Genomic DNA, 24,011 nt, shown 5'->3' with positions numbered 1-24,011 from the left:
GAGATCTGGAGAATGTGTTCTTCAGGGCAACAGTCGAACATTTTCTGTATCCAGAAAGGCCCGTACAGGATCTGCAACATGCGGTCGTGCATTATCCTGCTGAAATGTAGGATCGAATTAAGGGTAGAGCCACGGGTCGTAACACATCTAAAATGTAACGTCCACTGTTCAAAGTGCCGTCAATGTGAACAAGAGGTGATCGAGACGTGTAACCAATGGCACCACATACCATCACGTCGGGAGATACGCCAGTATGGCGATGACAAATACACGCTTCCAATGTGCGTTCACCGCGATGTCGCCAAACACGGGTGCGACCAACATGATGCTGTAAACAGAACCTGGATTCACCCGAAAAAACGACGTTTTGCCATTAGTGCACCCAGGTTCGCCGTTGAGTACACCGTCGCAGGCGCTCCTGTCTGTGATGCAGCGTCAAGTGTAACCGCAGCCATGGTCTCCGAGCTGAAAGTTCATGCTGCTGCAAACGTCGTCGAACTGTTCGTGCAGATGGTTGTTGTCTTCCAAACGTCCCCATATGTTGACTCAGGGATCGAGACGTGACTGCACGACCCGTTACAGCCATGCGCATAAGATACCTGTCATCTCGCCTGCTAGTGATACAAGGCAGTTGGGATCCAGCACGACGTTCCGTATTCCCTTCCTGAACCCACCGATTCCATATTCTGCTAACAGTCATTGGATCTCGACCAACGCGAGCAGCAATGTCGCGATACGACAAACCGCAATCGCGATAGGCTACAATCCGACCTTTATCAAAGTCGGAAACGTGATGGTACGCATTTCTCCTCCGTACACGAGGCATCACAACAACGTTTCACCAGGCAACGCCGCTCAACTGCTGTTTGTGTATGAGAAATCGGTTGGAAACTTTCCTCATGCCAGCACGTTGTAGATGTCGCCACCGGCGCCAATCTTGTGTGGATGCTCTGAAAAGCTAATCATTTGCATATCACAGCATCTTCTTCCTGTCGGTTAAGTTTCGCGTCTGTAGCATGTCATCTTCGTGGTGTAGCAATTTTAATGGCCAGTAGTGTAGTATCTGTGTAAGCTACGATTTACGTGTTCAATGGATGGAGGACGCTTCAGGGCGATTGACACCTTGGTCGTAGAGCACATATAACGCATATAGCTGAGACATAGCGAGCGAGGTGGCGCAGTGGTTAGCGTCCTCGACTCACATTTTGGCGGACGATGCTTCAAGTCTCCATCCGACCATCCCGATATTAGGTTTCATGATTTTCCCACATCGTTTAAGGCAAATGCCGGGGTGGTTCTTTGAAGGGACACAGTCGGTTTCCTTCCCTCTCTTCACTAATCCGAGTTTGTGCTCTGTCTCTAATGACCTCATTGTGCCAGCAGGCCGTTAAACACTAATCTTCCTTTTCATCTGGACGAGAAGTTCTCCAACTAGAGCGAATAAAGTAGTTGCACCGCAGTCTGCAAAGTAGCTGACTCAGCAATTTACTTAAGCAGGAGATAAGAGTACTTCAAACAATTTACAACCCCAATCAACCCTAAATTGTGAAATGTTACACTGCTACTAAATCATCATTAATTTTACTGTTCCAAATTTTATTCAAAGGAATTCATAATTTATGTGTTATGCACTGGTTAATTACAAATACTAGATCTCCAGTGATATGTTATGTACAAAATAAGAACGAAACGTCATGTTTTATGCCCTATAATGGCAACTGTATTGCTCAAAATGTTATTGGAAAAGAACCGTAATTAATTTTATGCACTAGGGCGATAACTCCAAGAATATTTTAGACACAAAGTGAGTAGAGTCTTCTACTTTAGACAATATTATTAGAATCTAAGCACGACCTAGCTCAGTGTTCCGTACAAGTTGCTGTTGAGCAGTGGTCACAAAATGTTATCATTCTTAATTTGTTCGAAGGACAAAAGGAGCATATTTTTCTCCCTTAAGGTAGTTGTAGGTTCTTCTGCTGCTGCTGCTCACGTGAAGTGCCCGAAGGAAATCACCTGACATGTTAATGTCAAAACCAAACTCAGCACCATCCATATTGCGTAATTTCAGTAGCAGGAGTCAAGATTAGCACTAAAGAGCGTCAACACTATATAACACTCTTCTAACTGTGACGCTTGATATTTCATCTAAGATGCCACACTAAGGTAAATTCTAAGCTATAATTAAAAAACCAAACATTCGTAAAATTATTTTATTCATGGGTGTAATTTTCAGCAACTGTAGTATTTATTTTTCACAATAAAATAAAAAAAATTTCCTCTGTAAAATTCGTAATATTTACAATAGACCTGTGTCATAAAACTGCCAATAAATGATTCAACCATTGTTAACAACAATATTTGCCGGGAAGCTACTCAAGAGTGCGTTTTGCTCATGTGTCCAGGTGGGCGGGAACCGAGAAGAGATACGAACTGCAATCATAAATTTTACGATGTTTTAGAAATCTAGGGTTAAGTTCCATTCTAAAATAATACAAAATTTTCTGTTGTCTCCTATTCCTTGCTTCTGCGATCATTGTAGCGGTAAATTAATGTCTATAGTTCTCTCTCCGTGCTGTAAAAGCGCAGTGAAATGTGTGAAATTCGTTCACGTTAGTAAAGAGTACTTTCACTGGCCTGTTTACGCGAGATGGCACATTTTCTGTCAGGAAATATCACATAATATTTTTGTCATGAAGGGCTGGTTGTATTTTATGATATAAGAAAACTTTGTACCCTGATGATCTTAGATTAAATTGACAACAGTCGCTAGTGCCTACGTCTTTCGGGAGCAGCAAAATTGCGATCAGCACGGTTTTTTCACTGCAAAGAGACTGCGCTGGAACGCAGCTTTCAAACTGTAACTCGCCACGATAACTCGTCCGAATATAGCGCGAACTAAATTCCATTAGACGTCACTTTCTTCCTTACTCTTCCGAGCCACTGTTACAAGGTGCTCCAACGTCTCTCGAAGGTAGAAACCTTCTTCGGGCCAAGTTAAGAACGAACTGGTTCCATTGTAATATTGCTGGTTGCACGCTTTCAGCAGGACTCTACACATTTTAAGCCATTTCTTATCGATGGCTATGAATGCCTGTGTTCAGCATATCTCTGATTTTCGACACTTTGGTCATATTTCATCATCATATGTACAGCTATCTTGGCTGCGTGCAGACAAGCTCAGAGATTTCCATAAGCTGTGTTCTCTATTGTCTCATCAACAAACAGTGTCCCTCATACCTCCCGTCGACCTTCGCGCTCTTTTCTGAACATTATGGCAGAAACACCTACTACCATCAGATGAAAATCATTTCTGTCTCTCTCCATCATTCAGCCACTTTCTCAAAGTCCTTGTCAGTAGCAGGATCCGGACTGGAATTACGTCCCGCATTATATTAGAGAAGTAAATAACATCTCCGGCTTCAGAAGACAGTTAATGGCGGATTTACTAAAGCAAAAGCAACAATAAGGATTACCATGCCCCTGTACGCACACGTTATCCTTGCACATCCTTCCTCTCAACGAGTTCTCTTCGTAGTATTCTTAGCTGGCGCAGTCTCCTTAAATTTCCTTTTCCCAGAACTCTACACATCTGAAAACATCTATCTTGTACACTATAAATTCTTTTTATGTCTGCCACTATCACTAATGTTGTTTTTTTCATTATTATTGTCATTATTACTACTATTATTACTATTAGTGGCAGCAGCTGCAGTAGTGCAAGCACTGCCAGCATTAACTTTGTTAGTTCATAGTCAGTATTATCACTCACATTGCCACCTCAGACACGTAAATAATTTTAATACTATTTGTCCTATTAAAATTGTTGTTTCTTAGGAGACCATGATGTAAAAAAGGCACTGTATGTGTGAAGTCTTTGTCCGATGTAAGAGAGGGACTGAGGGTGCTCTTTATAATTTTAATCGGTGGCTATTTTGGTTCATGCTTCGCAAACGGTCTCCTGTGATGAGACGTTTATATTCATGCTTACGCCTGTGTCCTACGGTTGTAAACGAAATCCTATAACTATTTACTATAGGACACAATCGTTGTACGCACGTGGGAATGCACCTGGCGATGAGTAACCATTCCCAGAAGCACACATCCAACAGAAAAAATAAATATTAATACTGCCCACTGAAATACTGCTCATTAAAAATAATATACAATGACGCATCTGGATTCCTTTATTGCGCATAATCGGTATTGAGAACGTAGCCTTGACACGCAACAACAGTCACACCTATGCTGCAACCAGAGTCCGACGTCGTGTTATTGCGTGTAATGACATGCGCAGAAGCTGCCAGCTGCGACGTTCTAAACTCTGAACGGCACTCTACCTGCCTGAATGTGCAATTTTCGCAATTTCTGCATCGGTAGCGAAAGTCATACGAGTGTGCTACACGTTGCGCCATTCGGCCTAATTGTGTAAAACGATCCCGGGCCTCGGTAACGGGCTAAAGAGTGAAGCTGAAGTGGCCAACCTGAATACATTTGAATCTGCCACTACTGTATGTGCACTACAGTACCGACTTCTCAAAAACAGTTCATCAGAGATTTTGAAAAATACCGGATGGTTATAATTAAAGTGCAGCTGCTCACAGAGGTCCAGTGTGGGGCTGTAATTATCGTATGGCAGCGAAAATTGGTAGATATGCTAATTTCTTAATGCGAAACCTATTTACGATGGAAAAATGAGTTCCAATTAGTGCCACTAGGTGCAAATTTGGCGCTGTACACAATTTGTATGGCGCTATGACACCCACACTATCATTTGACAAGCCAAAACGCCAGTGAATGGCATAGTTGTCGAGTAAAGAGACCATGCTCTCGCTGTTAGTGAAACTCTTTTATGTGAAGGCCAACAATTACAGTGTTGCATTGAGAGAATATCACTGACGGAAATATCTGACGAGAGGCCCGATGTTATTAAATGGTTTAAAGAACATGATAATGAAGTTCGAAAACATGGATGAGCTTGGTGTTGCACCTGGAATAGGAAGGCATCCTACCCTGGTGGTAGTTAATGACGAGGTGAATATAATGGTGAAATATGATTCAAGAGGCGAACATGAGAGATATAACGAACATAGGTATTCATAACCATATACGAGAAATGGCTTGAAACGTGTAAAGTACTGCTGAAAGTATGCAACCAGCAACACTACATTGGGACCAACTCGAGATTCGCCACGTCTGCAGCAACGTTCTGAATTTGGTTTTCGATTTCTGGCACGGATCTAATTTGACGACATGAGGTGGAGTAATACACACACACGAAAAAAAGTTTTACATCACCTCGTTTCCGAGATTTCCGAAACGTGTACAGAAAATTGGAATAGAGATCAACATAAACGTCATTTCCGCCCTATGAAAACCAAACATTGCGCGTTGTACCACAATACAGCGAGATCTTCAGAGGTGGTGATCCAGATTGCTGCACACACTCGGTGTTAATACCCAGTAGCACGTCCTCTTGCATTGATGCATGCCTGAATTCGTCTTGGCGTACTGTCCACAAGTTCATCAAGACACTGTTGGTCCAGATTGTCCCACTCCTCAACAGCGATTCGGCGTACATCCCTCAGAGTGGTTGGTGGGTCACTTCATCCATAAACAGCCGTTTTCAGTCTATCCCAGGAATGTTCGATAGGGTTCATGTCTGGAGAACATGCTGGCCACTCTAGTCGAACGATGTCGTTATCCTGAAGGAAGTCATTTACAAGATGTGCACGATGGGGGCGCGAATTGTCGTCCACGAAGACGAATGCCTCGCCAATATGCTGCCGATGTGGTTGCACTATCGGTCGGAGGATGGCAATCACATATCGTACAGCCGTTACGGCGTCTTCCACGATCACCAGCGGCGTACTTCGGCCCCACATAATGCCACCCTAAACCATCAGGGAACCTACAGCTTCCTGCACTCGCTGGACAGTGTGCCTAAGACGTTCAGCCTGACCGGGTTGCCTCCAAACACGTCTCCGACGATTGTCTGGTTGGAGGCATCTGCGACACTCATCAGTGAAGAGAACGTGATGCCAATCCTCAGTGGCCCATTCAGCATGTTGTCGACCTATCTGTACCGCGCTACATGGTGTCGTGGTTGCAAAGACGGACCTCGCCATGGACGTCGGGAGTGAAGTTGCTCGTCATGCAGCTTATTGCGCACCGTTTGAGTCGTAACACGACGTCCTGTGGCTGCACGAAACGCATTATTCAACATGGTGGCGTTGCTGTCAGGGTTCCTCTGAGCCCATAATCCGTAGGTTGCGGTCATCCAAAGCAGCAGTAGCCCTTGGGCGTCCTGAGTGAGGCATGTAATCGACAGTTCCTGTCTCTCTGTATCTCCTCCACGTCCGAAAAACATCGCTTTCGTTCACTCCGAAACGCCTGAACACTTCCCTTGTTGAGAGCCTTACCTGGCACAAAGTAACAATGCGGACGCGATCGAACCGCGGTATGGTTGAATTACAGACAACACGAGCCGTCTACCTCCTATCAGGGGAAATGACTGGAACTGATCGGCTGTCGGACCTCCTCCGTATAATAGGCGCTGCTCATGCATGGCTGTTTACATCTTTATGCGGGTTTAGAGGCATCTCTGAACAGTGAAAGGGGCTGTGTCTGTGACACAGTATCCACAGTCAACGTCAGGAGTTCTGAGAACCGGGGCGATGCAAAACTTTTTTTGATGTGTGTAGCAAGGAACGACCGCAGAACTGCCAAATTTGGGGTATTGTTAAACCGCTTGTTGTGCACGAAGAGACACTGCCGTCGCCGTAAGTGACAGTGTGGTGTGGATTCACAAGCACCTTTATCCTCGATCCGTTCTCCTTTGAAGAGAATACACCCAGAGAGCCTGTCAAGTGAGCCGGCCGCGGTGGTCGTGCGGTTCTAGGCGCTCCAGTCCGGAGCCGCGCTGCTGCTACGGTCGCAGGTTCGAATCCTGCCTCGAGCATGGATGTGTGTGATGTCCTTAGGTTAGTTAGGTTTAATTTGTTCTAAGTTCTAGGGGACTGATGACCACAGCAGTTGAGTCCCATAGTGCTCAGAGCCATTTGAACCATTTGAACCTGTCAAGTGCACGGCGATGTATGCACGTTATCGAGATCTTCTTCTACAGCATGTGATTCCTAGTTTGTAAGAGTGCAGCTGTGTGGAAACAATTGTCTTCAGATTGCCCAGTGTAAGACCTGCTTAACATAACCTTTCATGAACGTGTTATCTCCAGAGGTTTTCCAGATGCGTGGCCTGCAAGATCACCTGATCTCAATCCATTTCACGTTTGGCTCTGGGAATACCTGAAAGAATGCGTTCACCACAGACACGTTCGGTTTCTACCTGATTTGAAGCCCGTTATCAGTTCCGCTGGAACTGCTGAAAGCAACTGTCGATCACGTCGTTTTACGGATGTAGCATCCCGTTGAGGTCTCCAGTGCTCATATAGAAAAAATTGAGTAAGCGGCAGTTAATACACTATGTGATCCACTGCAAGTACTACGACAGTTAGGCGGAGGTGAGAAAACTTGGATTTCATGGTCGAGCGGCTCCTCATAAGTCACACACCACGCCGGTAAATGGCAACGACGCCACGTTTGGTTTAAGGAGCGTAAACATCGGACGATTGAACAGTGGAAAAACGTTGTGTTGATTGACGAATCACAGTACACAATGTGGCGATACGATGGCAGGATGTGAGTGTGGCGAATGCCAAGTGAACGTCATCTGAGAGAGTGCGTAGTGGTAACAGTAAAATTCGAAGGCGGTGGTGTTATGGTGTGGTCGTGTTTATCATGGAGGGTTGTTGTTTTGCGTGGCGCTATCACAGCACATGCCTACATTGATGTTTTAAGCACCTTCTTGCTTCCCACTGTTGAAGAGCAATTCGAGGATGGCGATTGCACCTTTCAACACGATCGGGCACCTGTTCATAATGCACGGCCTGTGGCGGAGTGGTTACACGACAATAAAATCCCTGTAACGGACTGGCCTGCACAGAGTCCTGACTTGAATCCGATAGAACATCTTTGATATGTTTTGGAACGCCGACTTCGTGCCAGGTCTCACCGACCGACATCGATACCTCTCCTCAGTGCAGCACTCCGTGAAGAATAGGCTGCCACAACCCAAGAAACTTTCCGGCACCTGATTTGACGTATGCCAGTGAGAGTGGAAATTGTCATCATGGCTAAGGGTGGGCCAACACCATATTGAATTCCATCATTACCGATGGAGGGCACCACGAACTTGTAAGTCATTTTAGCCAGGTTGTCCGGATACTTTTGATCACATAGTGTAGTAAAATCAACAGTATGCCTTTCTCCCTTGTTTGACCTTTTCTGCTAGTGTCCCATTCCTAATCCATTACATATGCAAACATTTCTGTACGTCTTTCTTGTAATCACAGCACTAGATTTGCACCTGGTGGCCAAGATTGGATTTTTTTTTATTTTAGTGTGCATCTGTTCCGCCATAACGCATCAGAATAACTACCACGTTTCGCTACCATACGATAATTACAGCCCACTGTGGACTTCTGTGAGTAGCTGCACTGTAATTATTGCCACCCAGTATTAGGTGTTACGCTTTTGAGAGAAGCACAGCATTGCAAATTGTAATACTATGAATACTATGAAGAAGGAATGTAAACAAACGTCAATCGGACATTACGTGTGCCACTGGCTTGGATATGCAAATGACGAGTGTTTCAAGCGCAATTGTACAAAGTATCTAGAATTAACACCGTCTACTTTCTGTGTACAAGAAAACCTTTCATACTGACTCTCTCATTTCAGTGTTGTTTGTATAGGAGAAGATCGTGTTGTGTCTCGTATTAAAGCAGGTTCCAGAATTCGACGTCTAGGTTCTTAGCCAATCTAGATTGCTGTTATTGATTCTGCGAAACTGTTGTTCGCGATCACTCGACTGTCTTGCGTAGAGTCGACGGATTCTGGAGGAAAACAATAACACTAGGCGGGTTCTCATCGGCCACACGTAACTAACACCAGAGAGGACAGACACTTCATTCGCTCCACTGCAGGATCGTACAGCCACGTCGCGTACCTGGGGCTACGAGATGGGTTTGTTTGCGGCAAGACAAGCACCCTCACGGACAGTGCGACGGCGTCTGGAGCAGCCCGAACTGCCAGCACTGCGACCCTCGATGCGGTAGCGTTGAAAGGCGCCAGATTAGTTGTGCACTCAGCAACAACGGAGGATACACTCATTGCTCAATGTCTTTTTCTTACAAATCACTTGGTATAAAGGGCAACCACAACTGTGGTAATACGTTTCGACGGATGAAAACCGCAACAGCTACGCAAAAATGATTTAGTTATCATGGAACTTCCTGACATTATAGTCACATCTTCAGAGGACAAACTGTGGACCTAAAGCAGATATAAAAACCGTGATTAGAACTACCTTAAACCAGGACGTACCGAATCGATGCAACATTCATTAGCAAGTAAGGAATACAGACCTTTCAGTACACAATGTCCAAAAATCTCAACTCAGAGTGTCATTCACCCATTGGAGACAACTGGTGATGGGTTACCAAGAGCAGAAGCAGTATGGAACGACGTACCCATATCTGTCTTCAGAACTCAGTTCGACTCCTTTCCGAAGCAGGTAGGGCCACTGTTGCTTTTAGAGACGGCAGCTACGTGTATTAAATTTCGCCCCCTGTACATCCACGAATCACCTGCATATTTACTCGTATATTGTTTTAGCTACACTTTAATATGCGCATTACGTAAAATCTCATGTTTCAGTTTTAACGGCGAACAGTGTTGTTACTGTATAACAACAGACGCTCGGAGTGTTCGTAGTGGCTCTGACCTCCAGCACGAGAGGCTTGTTAGTAACTCGGCAGTAATCTAGTTTTCATGTCAGCCTGTCCGGGCGCCGCAGAGGGAATCGCTGCGGACGCAAGAACTGGCTCCGTCAGCGGCAGCGGCACTCGGCACTGACGCGCGCCTCTCCCTTGTTACAGAGCAGCAGCTGTACAGCTTCACCGAGAAGCAGCGCTACGATGGCTGGTTCAACAACCTCGCGCATCCCGACTGGGGAGCTGTCGGTAAGTCGCTGAAACTCTTCATCATCTATTTGTCTCAAAGCATCTGGTCAGAGCATTTGGCTAAATGAAATTTTACCTTTATGTGCATGATTTGTCATAAATGTTTGAAGACGACGATTTTTCCTTTACTCACTAATCGAATTTGTCAACCCTAACGGAAAAATTTCTACATTTGAAACCGTAGGTGGTATCTTCTAGAAAATTAATAACTGTTTTTCTACAAATGGAGTGTCCCTGAACCTTGCTAACACACAATACATTCCATTCACAGCACTGCACAAAGTCTGACCACACCATTAGAAATATATCATGGGATTAAATTAGTACATGAAACAGAATATTCTACATTCTTAGATAATTGTATTGATAAGAATTTGAACTGGGAGTCACGTTCTATGGATTTCAAACGTCTAAGTTCTGTTGCTTTTGCGTTAGGTTAAATATATTTTGGAGACGAAAATATCGAAATTAATTTAATTTTCCTGTTTTCGTTAACTAATGTGCTGTGGCATCACATTCTCGGATAAACAGAAGGTAGAGTAAGTCTGGTAGAGTTGGATCAGTTTTTTTCTTCATCATAAAATTTGTGTGCTTTTTTACCCTTTTTCTATTTCTGGCAGCATTTTCGTCCAGAGTCTTATACAAATTTTAATATACTATAGTTATAAGGCACTGCCACTTAAAATACATGACATATGGTAATATTAAAACATACATGAGTGGTCCATCTTACTCACAGATAAAACGGCGAGATGGACCAGTGTACTGAGAAAGATGGACCATATACACTGATCAGCCAGAACATTATGACAACCGACCCGCTGAGCGAGGTGGCGCAGTGGCTAGCATACTGGACTCACATTCGGGGGACTACGGTTCAATCCCGCCTCTGCCATCCTGATTTAGGTTTCCAGTGATTTCCCTAAATCGCTCCAGGCAAATGCCGGGATGATTCCGTTGGAAGAGCGCTGGCGACTTCCTTCCCCGTCCTTCCCTAATCCGATGAGATCGATGACCTCTCTGTTTTGTCTCCTCCCTCAGACAACCCCAACAACCCTCCAAAAACCCTCCAGCCACCAACCTACTATCGACATAAACGCGTCCAGGCTGCAGCAGCGTCACCTGACAAGGTGACTACTAGTCAGACACATACACGGTGCATGCAGTATCAGTGAGCGTGCTGTCCGTGTGTAGAACGAGAAAAGCGATCATAGGCAGTGTGTGAAGGCCTAGGGCCTGGACGCTCGGCACGTGCATTTCGGAAACTGTACGACTTTTCCGGTGTTTGAGGAGTTCTGTGGTGACTGTCTTCAACATATGATGAAATCAAGGTGAAACCACGCCCAAAGGTCATGGAGTTAGGCGGCCGTCTTAAGCGGATTCAAAAAATGGCTCTCAGCACTATGGGACTTAACATCTATGGTCATCAGTCCCCTAGAACTTAGAACTACTTAAACCTAACTAACCTAAGGACATCACACAACACCCAGTCATCACGAGGCAGATCAGAAGCTGGTCAGATTGGTATAACAGGACTTGTGGCGAATTGTGGGAGAACCAACATCAGACTTTATATTGGGCAAAGTACAAGTGTGTCTGAACACTCGGTGCACCGAACACTCCTAACGATGGGCCTCTGCAGCCGACGATCCATCCATGTGCCAATGTTAACACCACGACACTGACAACTGCGAATGAAATGGGCACTTGAACGTCGGCATTGGTTGTTGGCGCAGTGGTAGAGGGTTTCATGGCCTGATGAATAGTGACACCTTCTTCATAATGCCGACGGCAGAGAGCGAATCGTCGTTTTCCACGGCAACAGCTCCTTGATACCTGTACTGCGGGACAGAGACAAGCTGGTGGCCTCTCCATTGTGCTCTGGGGAATATTTACGCGGACATCCACGGGTCCATCGGAATTTGTGCGAGGCACCAAGACGACCAAGTTCACTCGTTGCAAACCACGTACGCCCCTTCATGACGATAATGTTTCCCGACAGCAGTAGTTTTTTTCAAAGACTAGACAACGCGCCATGTCTCAAGGCCAGGTGTCTGATGGAGTGGTTCGAGGTACACAGTGGTGAGTTCCATTTGATGAGCTGGCCCGACAACCAGCCAAATCTGAACACGATCGACCACATCTGGAATGGGATTGAACGTGATATCGGAATTCGTCGCCTCCTCCCCGTAATCTACAGGGGGTTTGCAGATGTGGTGCCAACTCCCTCCGGCGACCTAACAAGGCCTCATTGCTTCCATGCCACGACGCGTCGCCGCTGTTATCCGTGTCAGGTGGACATACCGGCTGTTAGGTAGGTGCTCATAATGTTCCGGCTGATAAGAGTAAAAATGGCTATATATGACGAAATTAGTCTACTGAAAGTGCGTGTTGCTTATTTGGAATAACGTGATAATGAATACAGAATTATACTGTTAGATATTTTAGTCCAAAACCTGTTGTTGGTTTTGCTCAAGATTTAGTCCGTCTTTCTCTTACCGCAGTAAGTACACTTGTTACCAAATGTTGAACAACACTTATATGACAATCATGAACAGGAAACAGACAGAATTCAATAGTATTTTTTTTTACTAGTTTCGTAACAGATTTCACCACACCCAGCACATTCATCTTCATCCCATTCATCAAAGCTACTTTCGTAATCTTCTACAAAGTCTTCATTGTTGTAGCTTTTTCTTTTTCTTCGCGGTTTCTATATTTTCAGCAGAGTTTATCACTTTGGATTCAGTTCTTGTCTCCTTCTTACAATTCGTGGTTTTATCAACAGAAGGAACAGGTTAATATTTCGTCCAAAATTTTGTCGGTGTTGGCTTAGGAGCAGTCAGTTTTCAAGTCATAATATTAGAAGTTTGAGGTTTAGTAGAAGTGGAATCCCAAGTTGTTGAGTTGTACAGATAACTCTGCTCTTTTGATGTGCTTGGGGTCACTAGGTCATTTGATGAGCTTCGAAGTGGCTAGTTGGACTGTGTCTGAGATTCTGCTCTTCCATTTGTTGGCACATATGCACCTTCTGACAAAAAAATATAGTCTGGGACTGTGGCCATATTGAAAGAGATTGTTCCATATGCCGTGAAGCCACTTCCACGATTTTCAAAGGTGGCTGATTTAGCCCATGCTGCATACAGAAGTTTTCAAATTGAAAAGGGTTAATTTTCCTGGCTGGATTATTCATCATGATAGTGTTGCAGGCGCTGTAAATATAGATTTTCAGTTTTAAAAAATGTGCGCTCCAGGGGTTTCAACCAGTGGGATGTATGTTGAGGTAGACTCATTGAAATAATCCCTTGTTCCTCTGCAAACTCTAACGTTTCCAAACATCTTGTGTGAGACTGTATCCATTACGTAAAAGCATTACTTTTCTGGTTGGTTTCTTGAGATTGAAATTGGTGTTTAACCAATCCAGGAAAATACGGTTATTTATACAGACTAGTAGGACGATCTTACAATTGCACCAGTTAACATTCCATCCACGAATTCTTGCTTCAGGTTTTTCCCCATCGTTATAGAAAAGGGCGGAACAAATGTGCCTTCGCTATAGACATAACAAAGGAGGAGATTGTTTCCCCTGTTTCGTCAGATGTTACCGAAGTAACATTTCTTGAGCCTCTGATTACCATACCACTACCAAGTTTGTACTTCGGTCGCGGATAGGTTTCATATGTGTTGTAGACTTGACCTGGATTGCCAAACAAATCGTTTTCATACGTCACAGTTTCAGGAAGTTTGAAATACTATTTTATAATGGCTTCAGTCATTCCTTTTGCTCGAGCGACTGCCTTTCTTGTAACTACAGCCGGCCGGTGTGGCCGAACTGTTCTAGGCGCTTCAGTGTGGAACCACGCGAGCGCTACGGTCGCAGTTTCGAATCCTGCCTCGGGCAATGATGTGTGTGATGTCCTTAGGTTAGTTAGGTTTAAGTAGTTCTAAGTTCTAGGGGACTGATGACCTCAGATGTTAAGTCCCATAGTGCTCAGAGCCATTTGATTTGTAACTACATTTTGAATATGTCCAGTCGTAGCCAGCTTCTTTCGTATTGAAAGTATGTGCTATATTTATCATGCTAATTCAGTCTCCACATGGTGTGAAACCTCGCTCTTACAGTTTCTTAATATGAGCATTTAGCTTTAATTCATTCTCGATCACCAGTAGAGGGTGAAATCCCAAACTAGCCTTAGAATAGTTGTTTGACTGCAGTTTTCTTTTTAGGGTTGTTTTAGGTATCCAGGAAGCTTTACCTGCAGCATTGACACCTATTAAATTGTCCCACACAGCATTCATGGATTTCATCAGTCCATCTTTAGTCCATTTCCTCGCTCACTAGGCCCAGTTCTCTCTTAAAGTATTTTTCTGAAACAGCAAAATGTCAACAACGAAAATACACATATTCTCCCATTACTTTTCAGAATATAAATTAAATTTCCATGACCACATAAGCTAACTTTAACGGTGGTCCATCGCTTTCGATTATCTAGGAGAGATTAGACCCACCCCCACTTCTGTCGGCAGGTAGCGAACTCAGTGAGCATTTTAGTTTAGTTTCATGTCTAAACTTGTGTCAAGCTGACAGTAAAAAACTGTATCAATATTGTGCAGACAAAGTACTAATAATAAATTGCGTAACTACGTGATAAAACTTTTCGGCTTACCAGCCCAGAGAACGCGATTCTTCTCCAGAACTGAAATGAAAAGAACAGCACCAGTTTTGCACCGCGTTCGTTCACAACAGAAGCTTCCTCTGTTCTCTAGCGGCGCATTTCTGAAATATGCCACTGGTCCGTCTCATCAAGTGGTCCCACTCTCCCCGACGTACCCTAATCGAATGTTATCGAATTAAATCAGGCGATGCTGAGGAAATTACATTAGGGAATGCACATTCAAAGTAGTAGATTGAGTTTTGCTATTAGGGGAACAAGATAACATGATGACTGAAGTAGAGAGGATACAAAACGCAGAAAAAAATGGCTCTGAGCACTATGGGACTTAGCTGCTGAGGTCATCAGTCCCCTAGAACTTAGAACTGCTTAAACCTAACTAACCTAAGGACATCACACATATCCATGCCCGAGGCAGGATTCGAACCTGCGACCGTAGCGGTCGCGCAGCTCCAGACTGTAGCGCCTAGAACCGCTCGGCCACCCCGGCCGGCTACAAAACGCAGAAGAGCAGTAACTAGAAAATCATTTCTGAAATAAGGAATTCGTTAAGATCTAATGTAAATTTAAGCATAAGAAAATCTTTTCTGGATTGAAACCGTGCACCAAAGTGAAACGTGGGCAATAAACGGTTCAGACGAGAGTAGAAGGCTGAAATGTAGTCCTACAGAATAGCTCTGAAGATTAGATCGGTAGACTGAATAATTAATTACGAGGTACTGAACCGAATGGGGAGAAAAGAAATTTATAGGACAACCTCCTTAAAAGACGTGTTCGGTTGTTAGCAGACACTGACAGGCATAAAGAAATAGTTCCACGTTTTTCATGACGAGAAATCCACAACTGTTATTCATCATCAGTGATGAAATCCTCTACAGTTTTAAAAATTATTGATTTCTAAGAGGAAAACACAACCCGTTTTCAGGACATAGGTCCCATTTCCAGATGCATCTGTAAAATTACAAATTAATAATAACACCTATTAACACGGTTAAAATAATCAAAGCTAAACAGAGCTAGCAAAAATTATTAGAAAAAATCACTATACATACATTGAAGAGTGAGTTCACAAACGGTGCCTAACTCAGGTTAAATTAGGTTAAACCGTTTTAAAATAATGCGTCCGTCTTATGTAACATGCAACAGAATATTTACTTCCGTCCTAGGTCTGTCAGTAAGCCTCTTGCAGAGGAGGAACTACATAAAAGGACGAAGATCTCCAATTGGAAGAGCGGAAACCACCGTTAAATGGAACGAAATATATATAGTATTAATGACCCGACATTCCAAATCCTCCATTACAAAACTTACAACGGTCCGGGAAATTTTGTAAGTTTGTGGTAAGAGCCTCTGGGACCAAACTGCTGAGGTCATCGGTCCCTAAGCTTACACACTACTTACTCTAACTTAACCTAACTTACGCTAAGGACAACACACACACCCATGCCCGAGGGAGGACTCGAACCTCCAACGGTCCGGGCCTAGTGGCGCGCCACACATGAATCCGCACGAAGACAGATGGGCGGTTTTTCGAACACTGAAACGTCCAAAAACGGGGTTATATAAACCATGCACCAGCAGGGATGAAAGGAAAGCAATTTAACCTCTGAGTAAAGTTTTGTGACTCACCAGCGCTGAATAGACACCCACCAGACCCGTACGAAGCACAACACAAAATTGAAATGCCGGCGGAAGCGGTCGTGTGTGCCGGTAACAATAGAGAGCGGATTGCACACGTCATCTGACGGTCAAAATTTGGATTAATGTACCGCCAGCAACAGGTCTAAGAAACCACGAAGTGTCATCCATTGTAGTGCAAGCTAACTTCTCTCATGTACCAGTGAGGAATTAAATAAGATTACCGTGTCTGCACTGAAACGAGTGGTAATGCCTAAGGTAGTGCCACTTGCCAGTTATCCTCATTATTCCCGTCATTTCGCCGATTCCCATAAGAATTCGAGCCTAGTGTGCATACAAAATACCAACATAATTTAGAAATTGAGAGACATATAATTTATATAACTGATCCCATCTGCTGTGATTTCCAAGAAGTCCGAGGGGTTTCCAGGGTGAGATTTTTGAGGGAACTCTCTAACAACATGTCCGACAGTCCGTCTTGTAAAGCCGCAAGTGCACTCCTCGGTGTTAGTATTTCCCTATTTTTACAGCAGGTCACCGCATCTCCCACTGTAAATCCGGATTCTGTTGAGTGTATGCCATAGAGCAGATCAAGTTCCCATGGTTTATTTTTGGGTTGGAGGTAGCTATGGAGATATGGTGGAGTGTTACCGTCATATTTTTTCGTCCAAGCTTCGTGGAAATTGAAGTTATGGTCTATCAGATTGCTAGCTGTTCTAAGTGGGGGATGTCTGGAGCGGAGTCTGTTGTTCGGGGAGCATGTCCTCATGAACTGGCAGCTGCTGGTTGTTACAGATTTTCTTATATTCCCTCAGGAGCCTATTCTTTCTTCTCAGGTGGAATGCAGCTCAAGTCAAGTAGCCAAAATACCAGAGTAGACGTGGTGGTGTCCGTAGACTAACAGCCCGCATTTTTAGATTTAGTTTCGTATCAACCAGCTTCGTTGACAGTTCTTTATCCAGGTAGGGTTGCAGTATTCTGCCACTGAGTAGACAAGGCCAAAAGTAGATGATGGTAAGGTCGAAGTAGCAGTACCCCGTGTTGTACCACATAATTTTTACAGAATATTATTCCGAACTCAATTTAGTTGCAGTCTTTGTTAGTGCTAAATGACAGCGTAGGGTCAAGTATAGCTCCAAGGTACCATGCGTATTTGCTGGGGCCAGCGGATTACTCGCGAAAAACATGTGCAGTTCACAGTTGACTAGGCTATTATTCAGTTGCAAGTAAGTGAATTCAGTTTTGTTACGGTTCGTGTGATGTCCTCATTCCTGAAAATATTACCTCGTTTTACCGAGTGTTTCAAAATAAAAATCGGGATTTTAAAAATTTGTAGCATTTATTACATTCAAGTTACAATCATAAATAATACGTCAAATGGAAGAGCAGCTCAGATAGTTTTTCTTACAAAAGTTCAGTGTGAGCACCATTCGTCACACGGCATTCATCGAGCTGACAGGCGAGTTCTTCGCCAGTCTTGATCAGTAGAATAATTGTTGCAAAAATTGTTTCACTCTCGTCTCTTAGGTCGGCTAGGTTCAGCTAGTAGCGGAGGCACGTACACATGTTCTTTCATGAACCCCCCAAAGGTAAAAAATCGCACGCGTCAGATCAGGTAAACGTGGAGGCCATGCAAAACTGTTATCTGGTGGTCCCTTGTGGCCAATACAGCGAAAGGGTATGATGTTTAACCAATTGTGTGCTGTTTACACCAATGGGGCGGAGGATTATCTTGACGCCAAGAAAGCTCTCTTTCAGCTTCTTCCAATCGACGAAAAAGCCGTAGTTCTAGTGCATAGGCCCCCTGGCTCAGCAGCTGTTGTGGCTGAGCACCTGAAGGATAATTTGGAAAATATTTCGAGTAGATTTCCCCACCATGTTATAGTTCTGGGTGGAGACTTTAATTTGCCTGATATAGACTGGGAGACACAAACGTTCATAACGGGTGGCAGGGACAAAGAATACAGTGAAATTTTTTTAAGTGCTTTATCTGAAAACTACCTTGAGCAGTTAAACAGACAACCGACTCGTGGCGATAACATATTAGATCTTCTGGTGACAAACAGACCCGAACTATTTGAAACAGTTAACGCAGAACAGGGAATCAGCGATTATAAAGCGGTTACTGCGTCGGTGATTTCAGCCGTAAATAGAAATATTAAAAAAGGTAAGAAGATTTCTCTGTTTAGCAAAAGTGACAAAAAGCAGATTACAGAGCACCTGACGGCTCAACACAAAAGTTTTGTCTCAAGTACAGATAGTGTTGAGGATCAGTGGACAAAGTTCAAAACCATCGTACAATATGCGTTAGATGAGTATGTGCCAAGCAAGATCGTAAGAGATGGAAAAGAGCCACCGTGGTACAACAACCGAATTAGAAAACTGCTGCGGAAGCAAAGGGAACTTCACAGCAAACATAAACATAGCCAAAGCCTTGCAGACAAACAAAAATTACGCGAAGCGAAATGTAGTGTGAGGAGGGCTATGCGAGAGGCGTTCAATGCATTCGAAAGTAAAGTTCTATGTACTGACTTGGCAGAAAATCCTAAGAAATTTTTGTCTTATGTCAAAGCGGTAGGTGGATCAAAACAAAATGTCCATACACTCTGTGACCAAAATGGTACTGAAACAGAGGATGACAGACTAAAGGCCGAAATACTAAATGTTTTTTCCCAAAGCTGTTTCACAGAGGAAGACTGCACTGTAGTTCCTTCTCTAGATTGTCGCACAGATGACAAAATGGTAGATATCGAAATAGACGACAGAGGGATACAGAAGCAATTAAAATCGCTCAAAAGAGGAAAGGCCGCTGGACCTGATGGGATACCAGTTCGATTTTACACAGTGTACGCGAAGGAACTTGCCCCCCTTCTTGCAGCGGTGTACCGTAGGTCTCTAGAAAAGCGTAGCGTTCCAAAAGATTGGAAAAGGGCACAGGTCATCCCCGTTTTCAAGAAGGGACGTCGAACAGATGTGCAGAACTATAGACCTATATCTCTAATGTCGATCAGTTGTAGAATTTTGGAACACGTATTATGTTCGAGTATAATGACTTTTCTGGAGACTAGAAATCTACTCTGTAGGAATCAGCATGAGTTTCGAAAAAGACGGTCGTGTGAAACCCAGCTCGCGCTATTCGTCCACGAGACTCAGAGGGCCATAGACACGGGTTCGCAGGTAGATGCCGTGTTTCTTGACTTCCGCAAGGCGTTCGATACAGTTCCCCACAGTCGTTTAATGAACAAATTAAGAGCATATGGACTATCAGATCAATTGTGTGATTGGATTGAAGAGTTCCTAGATAACAGAACGCAGCATGTCATTCTCAATGGAGAGAAGTCTTCCGAAGTAAGAGTGATTTCAGGTGTGCCGCAGGGGAGTGTCATAGGACCGTTGCTATTCACAATATACATAAATGACCTTGTGGATGACATTGGAAGTTCACTGAGGCTTTTTGCAGATGATGCTGTGGAGTATGGAGAGGTTGTAACAATGGAAAATTGTGCTGAAATGCAGGAGGATCTGCAACGAATTGACGCATGGCGCAGGGAATGGCAATTGAATCACAATGTAGACAAGTGTAATGTGCTGCGAATACATAGAAAGATAGATCCCTTATCATTAAGCTACAAAATAGCAGGTCAGCAACTGGAAGCAGTTAATTCCATAAATTATCTGGGAGTACGTGTTAGGAGTGATTTAAAATGGAATGATCATATTAAGTTGAGCGTCGGTAAAGCAGATGCCAGACTGAGATTAATTGGAAGAATCCTAAGGAAATCCAATCCCAAAACAAAGGAAGTAGGTTACAGTACGCTTGTTCGCCACTGCTTGAATACTGCTCGGCAGTGTGGGATCCGTACCAGATAGGGTTGATAGAAGAGATAGAGAAGATCCGACGGAGAGCAGCGCGCTTCGTTACAGGATCATTTAGTAATCGCGAAAGCGTTACGGAGATGATAGATAAACTCCAGTGGAAGACTCTGCAGGGGAGACGCTCAGTAGCTCGGTACGGGCTTTTGTTAAAGTTTCGAGAACATACCTTCAACGAAGAGTCAAGCAGTATATTGCTCCCTCCTAAGTATATCTCGCGAAGAGACCATGAGGATAAAATCAGAGATATTAGAGCCCACACAGAAGCATACCGACAATCCTTCTTTCTACGAACAACACGAGATAGGAATAGAAGGGAGAACCGATAGAGGTACTCAAGGTACCCTCCGCCACAAACCGTCAGGTGACTTGCGGAGTATGGATGTAGATGTAGATGTAGAAGATAAAAAGTAACAGATTGATTTGCTTCACTGTAAAATAAGGCCGAAAAACTTTCCGTCGGAATATGACAGAAAAAAAAATTAGGGGAGTCTTGTTGCAACTGCACTATCCCTTATGGATTTTCTGATCACATTTCCATTTAGGTGAAATGTCGGTTCATCACTGAAGAGGACACGCAAGAGAAAAATCTTCACCCTCATGCAGCAGCATGCTACAGGTGCTTCCTCATGGAAGTCTCAGGAAACAAAAAAGATGGTTCAAATGGCTTTGAGCACTATGGGACTTAACTTCTTGGGTCATCAGTCCCATAGAACTTAGAACTACTTAAACCTAACTAACCTAAGGACATCACACACAGCCATGCCCGAGGCAGGATTCGAACCTGCGACCGTAGCCTCAGGAAACAGCGCATGCGCATACACATAGGCATACAAACAGAATTGCTCTTACCTTTGATGTACTATTTAAAATTGTAAGTTGAATATAATTAGTGCCATAATGCCTTAAAACCCCGATATACGGGTGAAAAGTATTTAAACCGACAAACTCTGGGAGGTTGTAGGGGTCATCAAAACAAATATTTTTGCATAATGTCATTTTTTCCTATGAGGAGTATTTAAACCGGAAGAGGAAGATTAATTAAACTAAAAAACACTTTTCCATTTTTTTATGACCAACAGACAACACATTAACGCAACCCAATTTGATTACAGTAGATTTTCAAAAATACCTCCATTGACACGTAAACAAAGGTTACACCGTCGGATCATGTTCTGTCTGACACGGGCAAAAACCCCAGGAGTATCCTGAATTGTTCCTGCTGCTGCTACTATCCCGGAAACCAGATCCTCTTCTGATGAAACAGGAGTAGCGTAAACAAGGTTGCGCATCTCTCCCTGCACAAAAAAGTCCAGATGGGACATATCTGGGGATCGAGCAGGCCATGGTACAGGACCACCTCTGCCAATCCACGTTTCTGGGAACCGTCGGTCCAGGAATCGACGCACACGATGACTGAAATGTGCCGGCTCCCCGTCATGTTGGAACCACATGCGTTGTCTTGTAGGGAGCGGGACGTCTTCCAGAAATTATGGCAATGCTCTGGCGAGAAAATTGTAATAGTACCTGCCATTTAATGGCCTAGGTAGCAGATACGGCCCAATTAAACAGTCCCCAACAACACCAACCCATACATTAACGAAGAACCGCAATTCATGAGCGCCAATAACTGTGGCATGTGGGTTATCCTCACTCCAAACATGCGAATTGTGTATGTTGAAGACTCCATCACGCCCGAACGTTGTTTCATCGGTAAACAACACAGAGGATGGAAATGTAGGATGCATTTCACATTGTTCCAGGTACCACTGCGAAAATTGTGCTCTGGGTGGATAATCAACTGGTTCAAGGTTGTGTACACGCTGTAAGTGAAATGGACGTAACAATTGCTCTCGAAGGACTGCTCTTACATTCGTCTGATTCGTCCTCATGTTACGTGCAATTGCACGAGTGCTGATTGAAGGGTCCCGCTCCACATGCTGCAAGACAGCTTCCTCAAATTGCAGCGCTCTTACCGTGCAGCGGCGTCCATGTCCAGGTAATCTGCTAAATGACCCGGTCTCAAGCAGACATTGGTAGCAACAGCAAATGTCTTATGGTGCGGGATACGGCGATTAGAATATTGTTGTTGAAAAAGGCGCTGTGCAGCTCGTTCGTTGTGGTGCGCTACATAGTACGCACCAACCATATCAGTGTACTCACTCCAGGTGTATCGCTCCATTAGTAAACAAACAATGCACTACTACCCTGGTGGACAGGAGTTGCCTACAACTGAAGAGCGTAATACGCCCTCTAATAAGTGAAGAACGTAATACGGCCTCTAACAACTGATGGGCATAATACGGCCTCCACCGGTTTAAATACTCCTCATAGGAAAAGATGACATTAGGGAAAAAATATTTGTTTTGAAGTCCCCTACAACCAACCTCTCAGAGTTTGTCGGTTTAAATACTTTTCACCCTGTACATTTTGAAACATCCAGAACTTAAGGCTGTTATTAACACGTCTTCAATAATTTCGATTTGTTTGTGCTGTGTTGCTATCACCATCTCATCAGTATAACCAAACTTCCTCCACGGAGTGGCTGGGGTATGTGCAAGCTAAATAGTAGCGGAGCGGGGGCTGAGCCTTGAGGAAGACTATTGTTGATGGTCTTGTGGTCACCCGTGGTATTGCCTGTAATACGGCGTAATGACCATGCGTTGTCGGTAACTGCTCTACAACCTTACTATTCTCGTGCTCGTAAGTGCGTGTTGGGCTATTCTAACACAGGAAGTCGATGGAACACAGACGCCGAGCGTGCCGGTGGTGTCCACCTGCTGGACTAGGACTGGCGGTGTCGGCTATTGCTAGATACGAGCGGCTCGCGCGGTGAATAATTCACGAGCGGAGCGGCCCCAGCCGCCAGCTCCAGTCTTGACGTACTGCCGGCCGCGGCGCCACACACCGGCGCCGACAGTCCATAAACTGCCCGCCGGACCGACACGTGCCTCTCCCCACACAAGGCGTCAGCTCCAGTCGTCGCTCTCCTTACAAAATCATACCGAAGTGTCGAGTAGGCGCCGAATCGAGCAGACCTGCTTTACCACTCTGTAATCACGTTTTCACTATATATACTGATGGCATGTGTTTCCAGTTGAATAGATCATAAGCACGCCGAACGAAAAAAATAAGTCACCGCCAGGAGACATCACTTTACTCTTGTGTAGTACCACCTCTAACTTTGACAACAGCTTCATTTCGGCGAGGACGACAGCTATACCGTATGCAAACGAAGCCATTCATTCACCATTAGATCCGGTAGAGCTACCAAATTTAGGGGATGTCGTTGCTGTGTTGCACCCTCTGTTCCAAATGCTTCCAGACTTTTTCTGTGTGATTAAGATCGGTTGATACAGCGGGCCAGTCCCGGTGCCTTCGGCTGACTGAAGAGGAGAACACGATAAGTGGCATAACCCGATTACCCATAAACTTCGCTCAGTGGGAGAGGAGTCAAAATAAGACGATGCGTGTGTCGGCTTATCCGTAATACTGGACCCTTTCTGAGAAAACGACCGTCAAAGTTTTCCATGTAATTTAGAGGACTTTTAGCGCACACCGAGCTCAGCGCAGGTGGTGTCGTAGTGGCTAGCCTTGCGGCCTTTCAGTTCTGGTTCTCTTGTTCGAAACCTGATTATTGTTTTTATTTATTTTATTTTATGTTTTATATTTTTTTCATTTATCTTCCCATGTCTCTAGTAGGTTACTCAGTAGCTGACTGGTCAGCACGGCAGAATGTCAATCCTAAG

General features: G+C 44.2%; 1 protein-coding gene across 1 annotated transcript in view; it reads left to right on the top strand.

Annotated features, from left to right (window-relative positions):
• LOC126174871 (dual oxidase) overlaps window positions 1–24,011 on the top strand; it is a 557,146-nt gene that overhangs the window by 241,045 nt on the left and 292,090 nt on the right. Inside the window, exon 2 of the mRNA XM_049921282.1 lies at window positions 9,995–10,078. Coding sequence (XP_049777239.1) covers window positions 9,995–10,078 — 84 coding nt within the window. The remainder of the gene's footprint in view (window positions 1–9,994; window positions 10,079–24,011) is intronic.

The sequence above is a fragment of the Schistocerca cancellata genome, chromosome 3 (genome assembly GCF_023864275.1).
Source record: "Schistocerca cancellata isolate TAMUIC-IGC-003103 chromosome 3, iqSchCanc2.1, whole genome shotgun sequence".
NCBI lineage: Eukaryota > Metazoa > Arthropoda > Insecta > Orthoptera > Acrididae > Schistocerca > Schistocerca cancellata.
The sequence above is the reverse complement of the archived record's forward strand: the minus strand, read 5'-3'. Positions and strand labels throughout refer to the sequence as shown.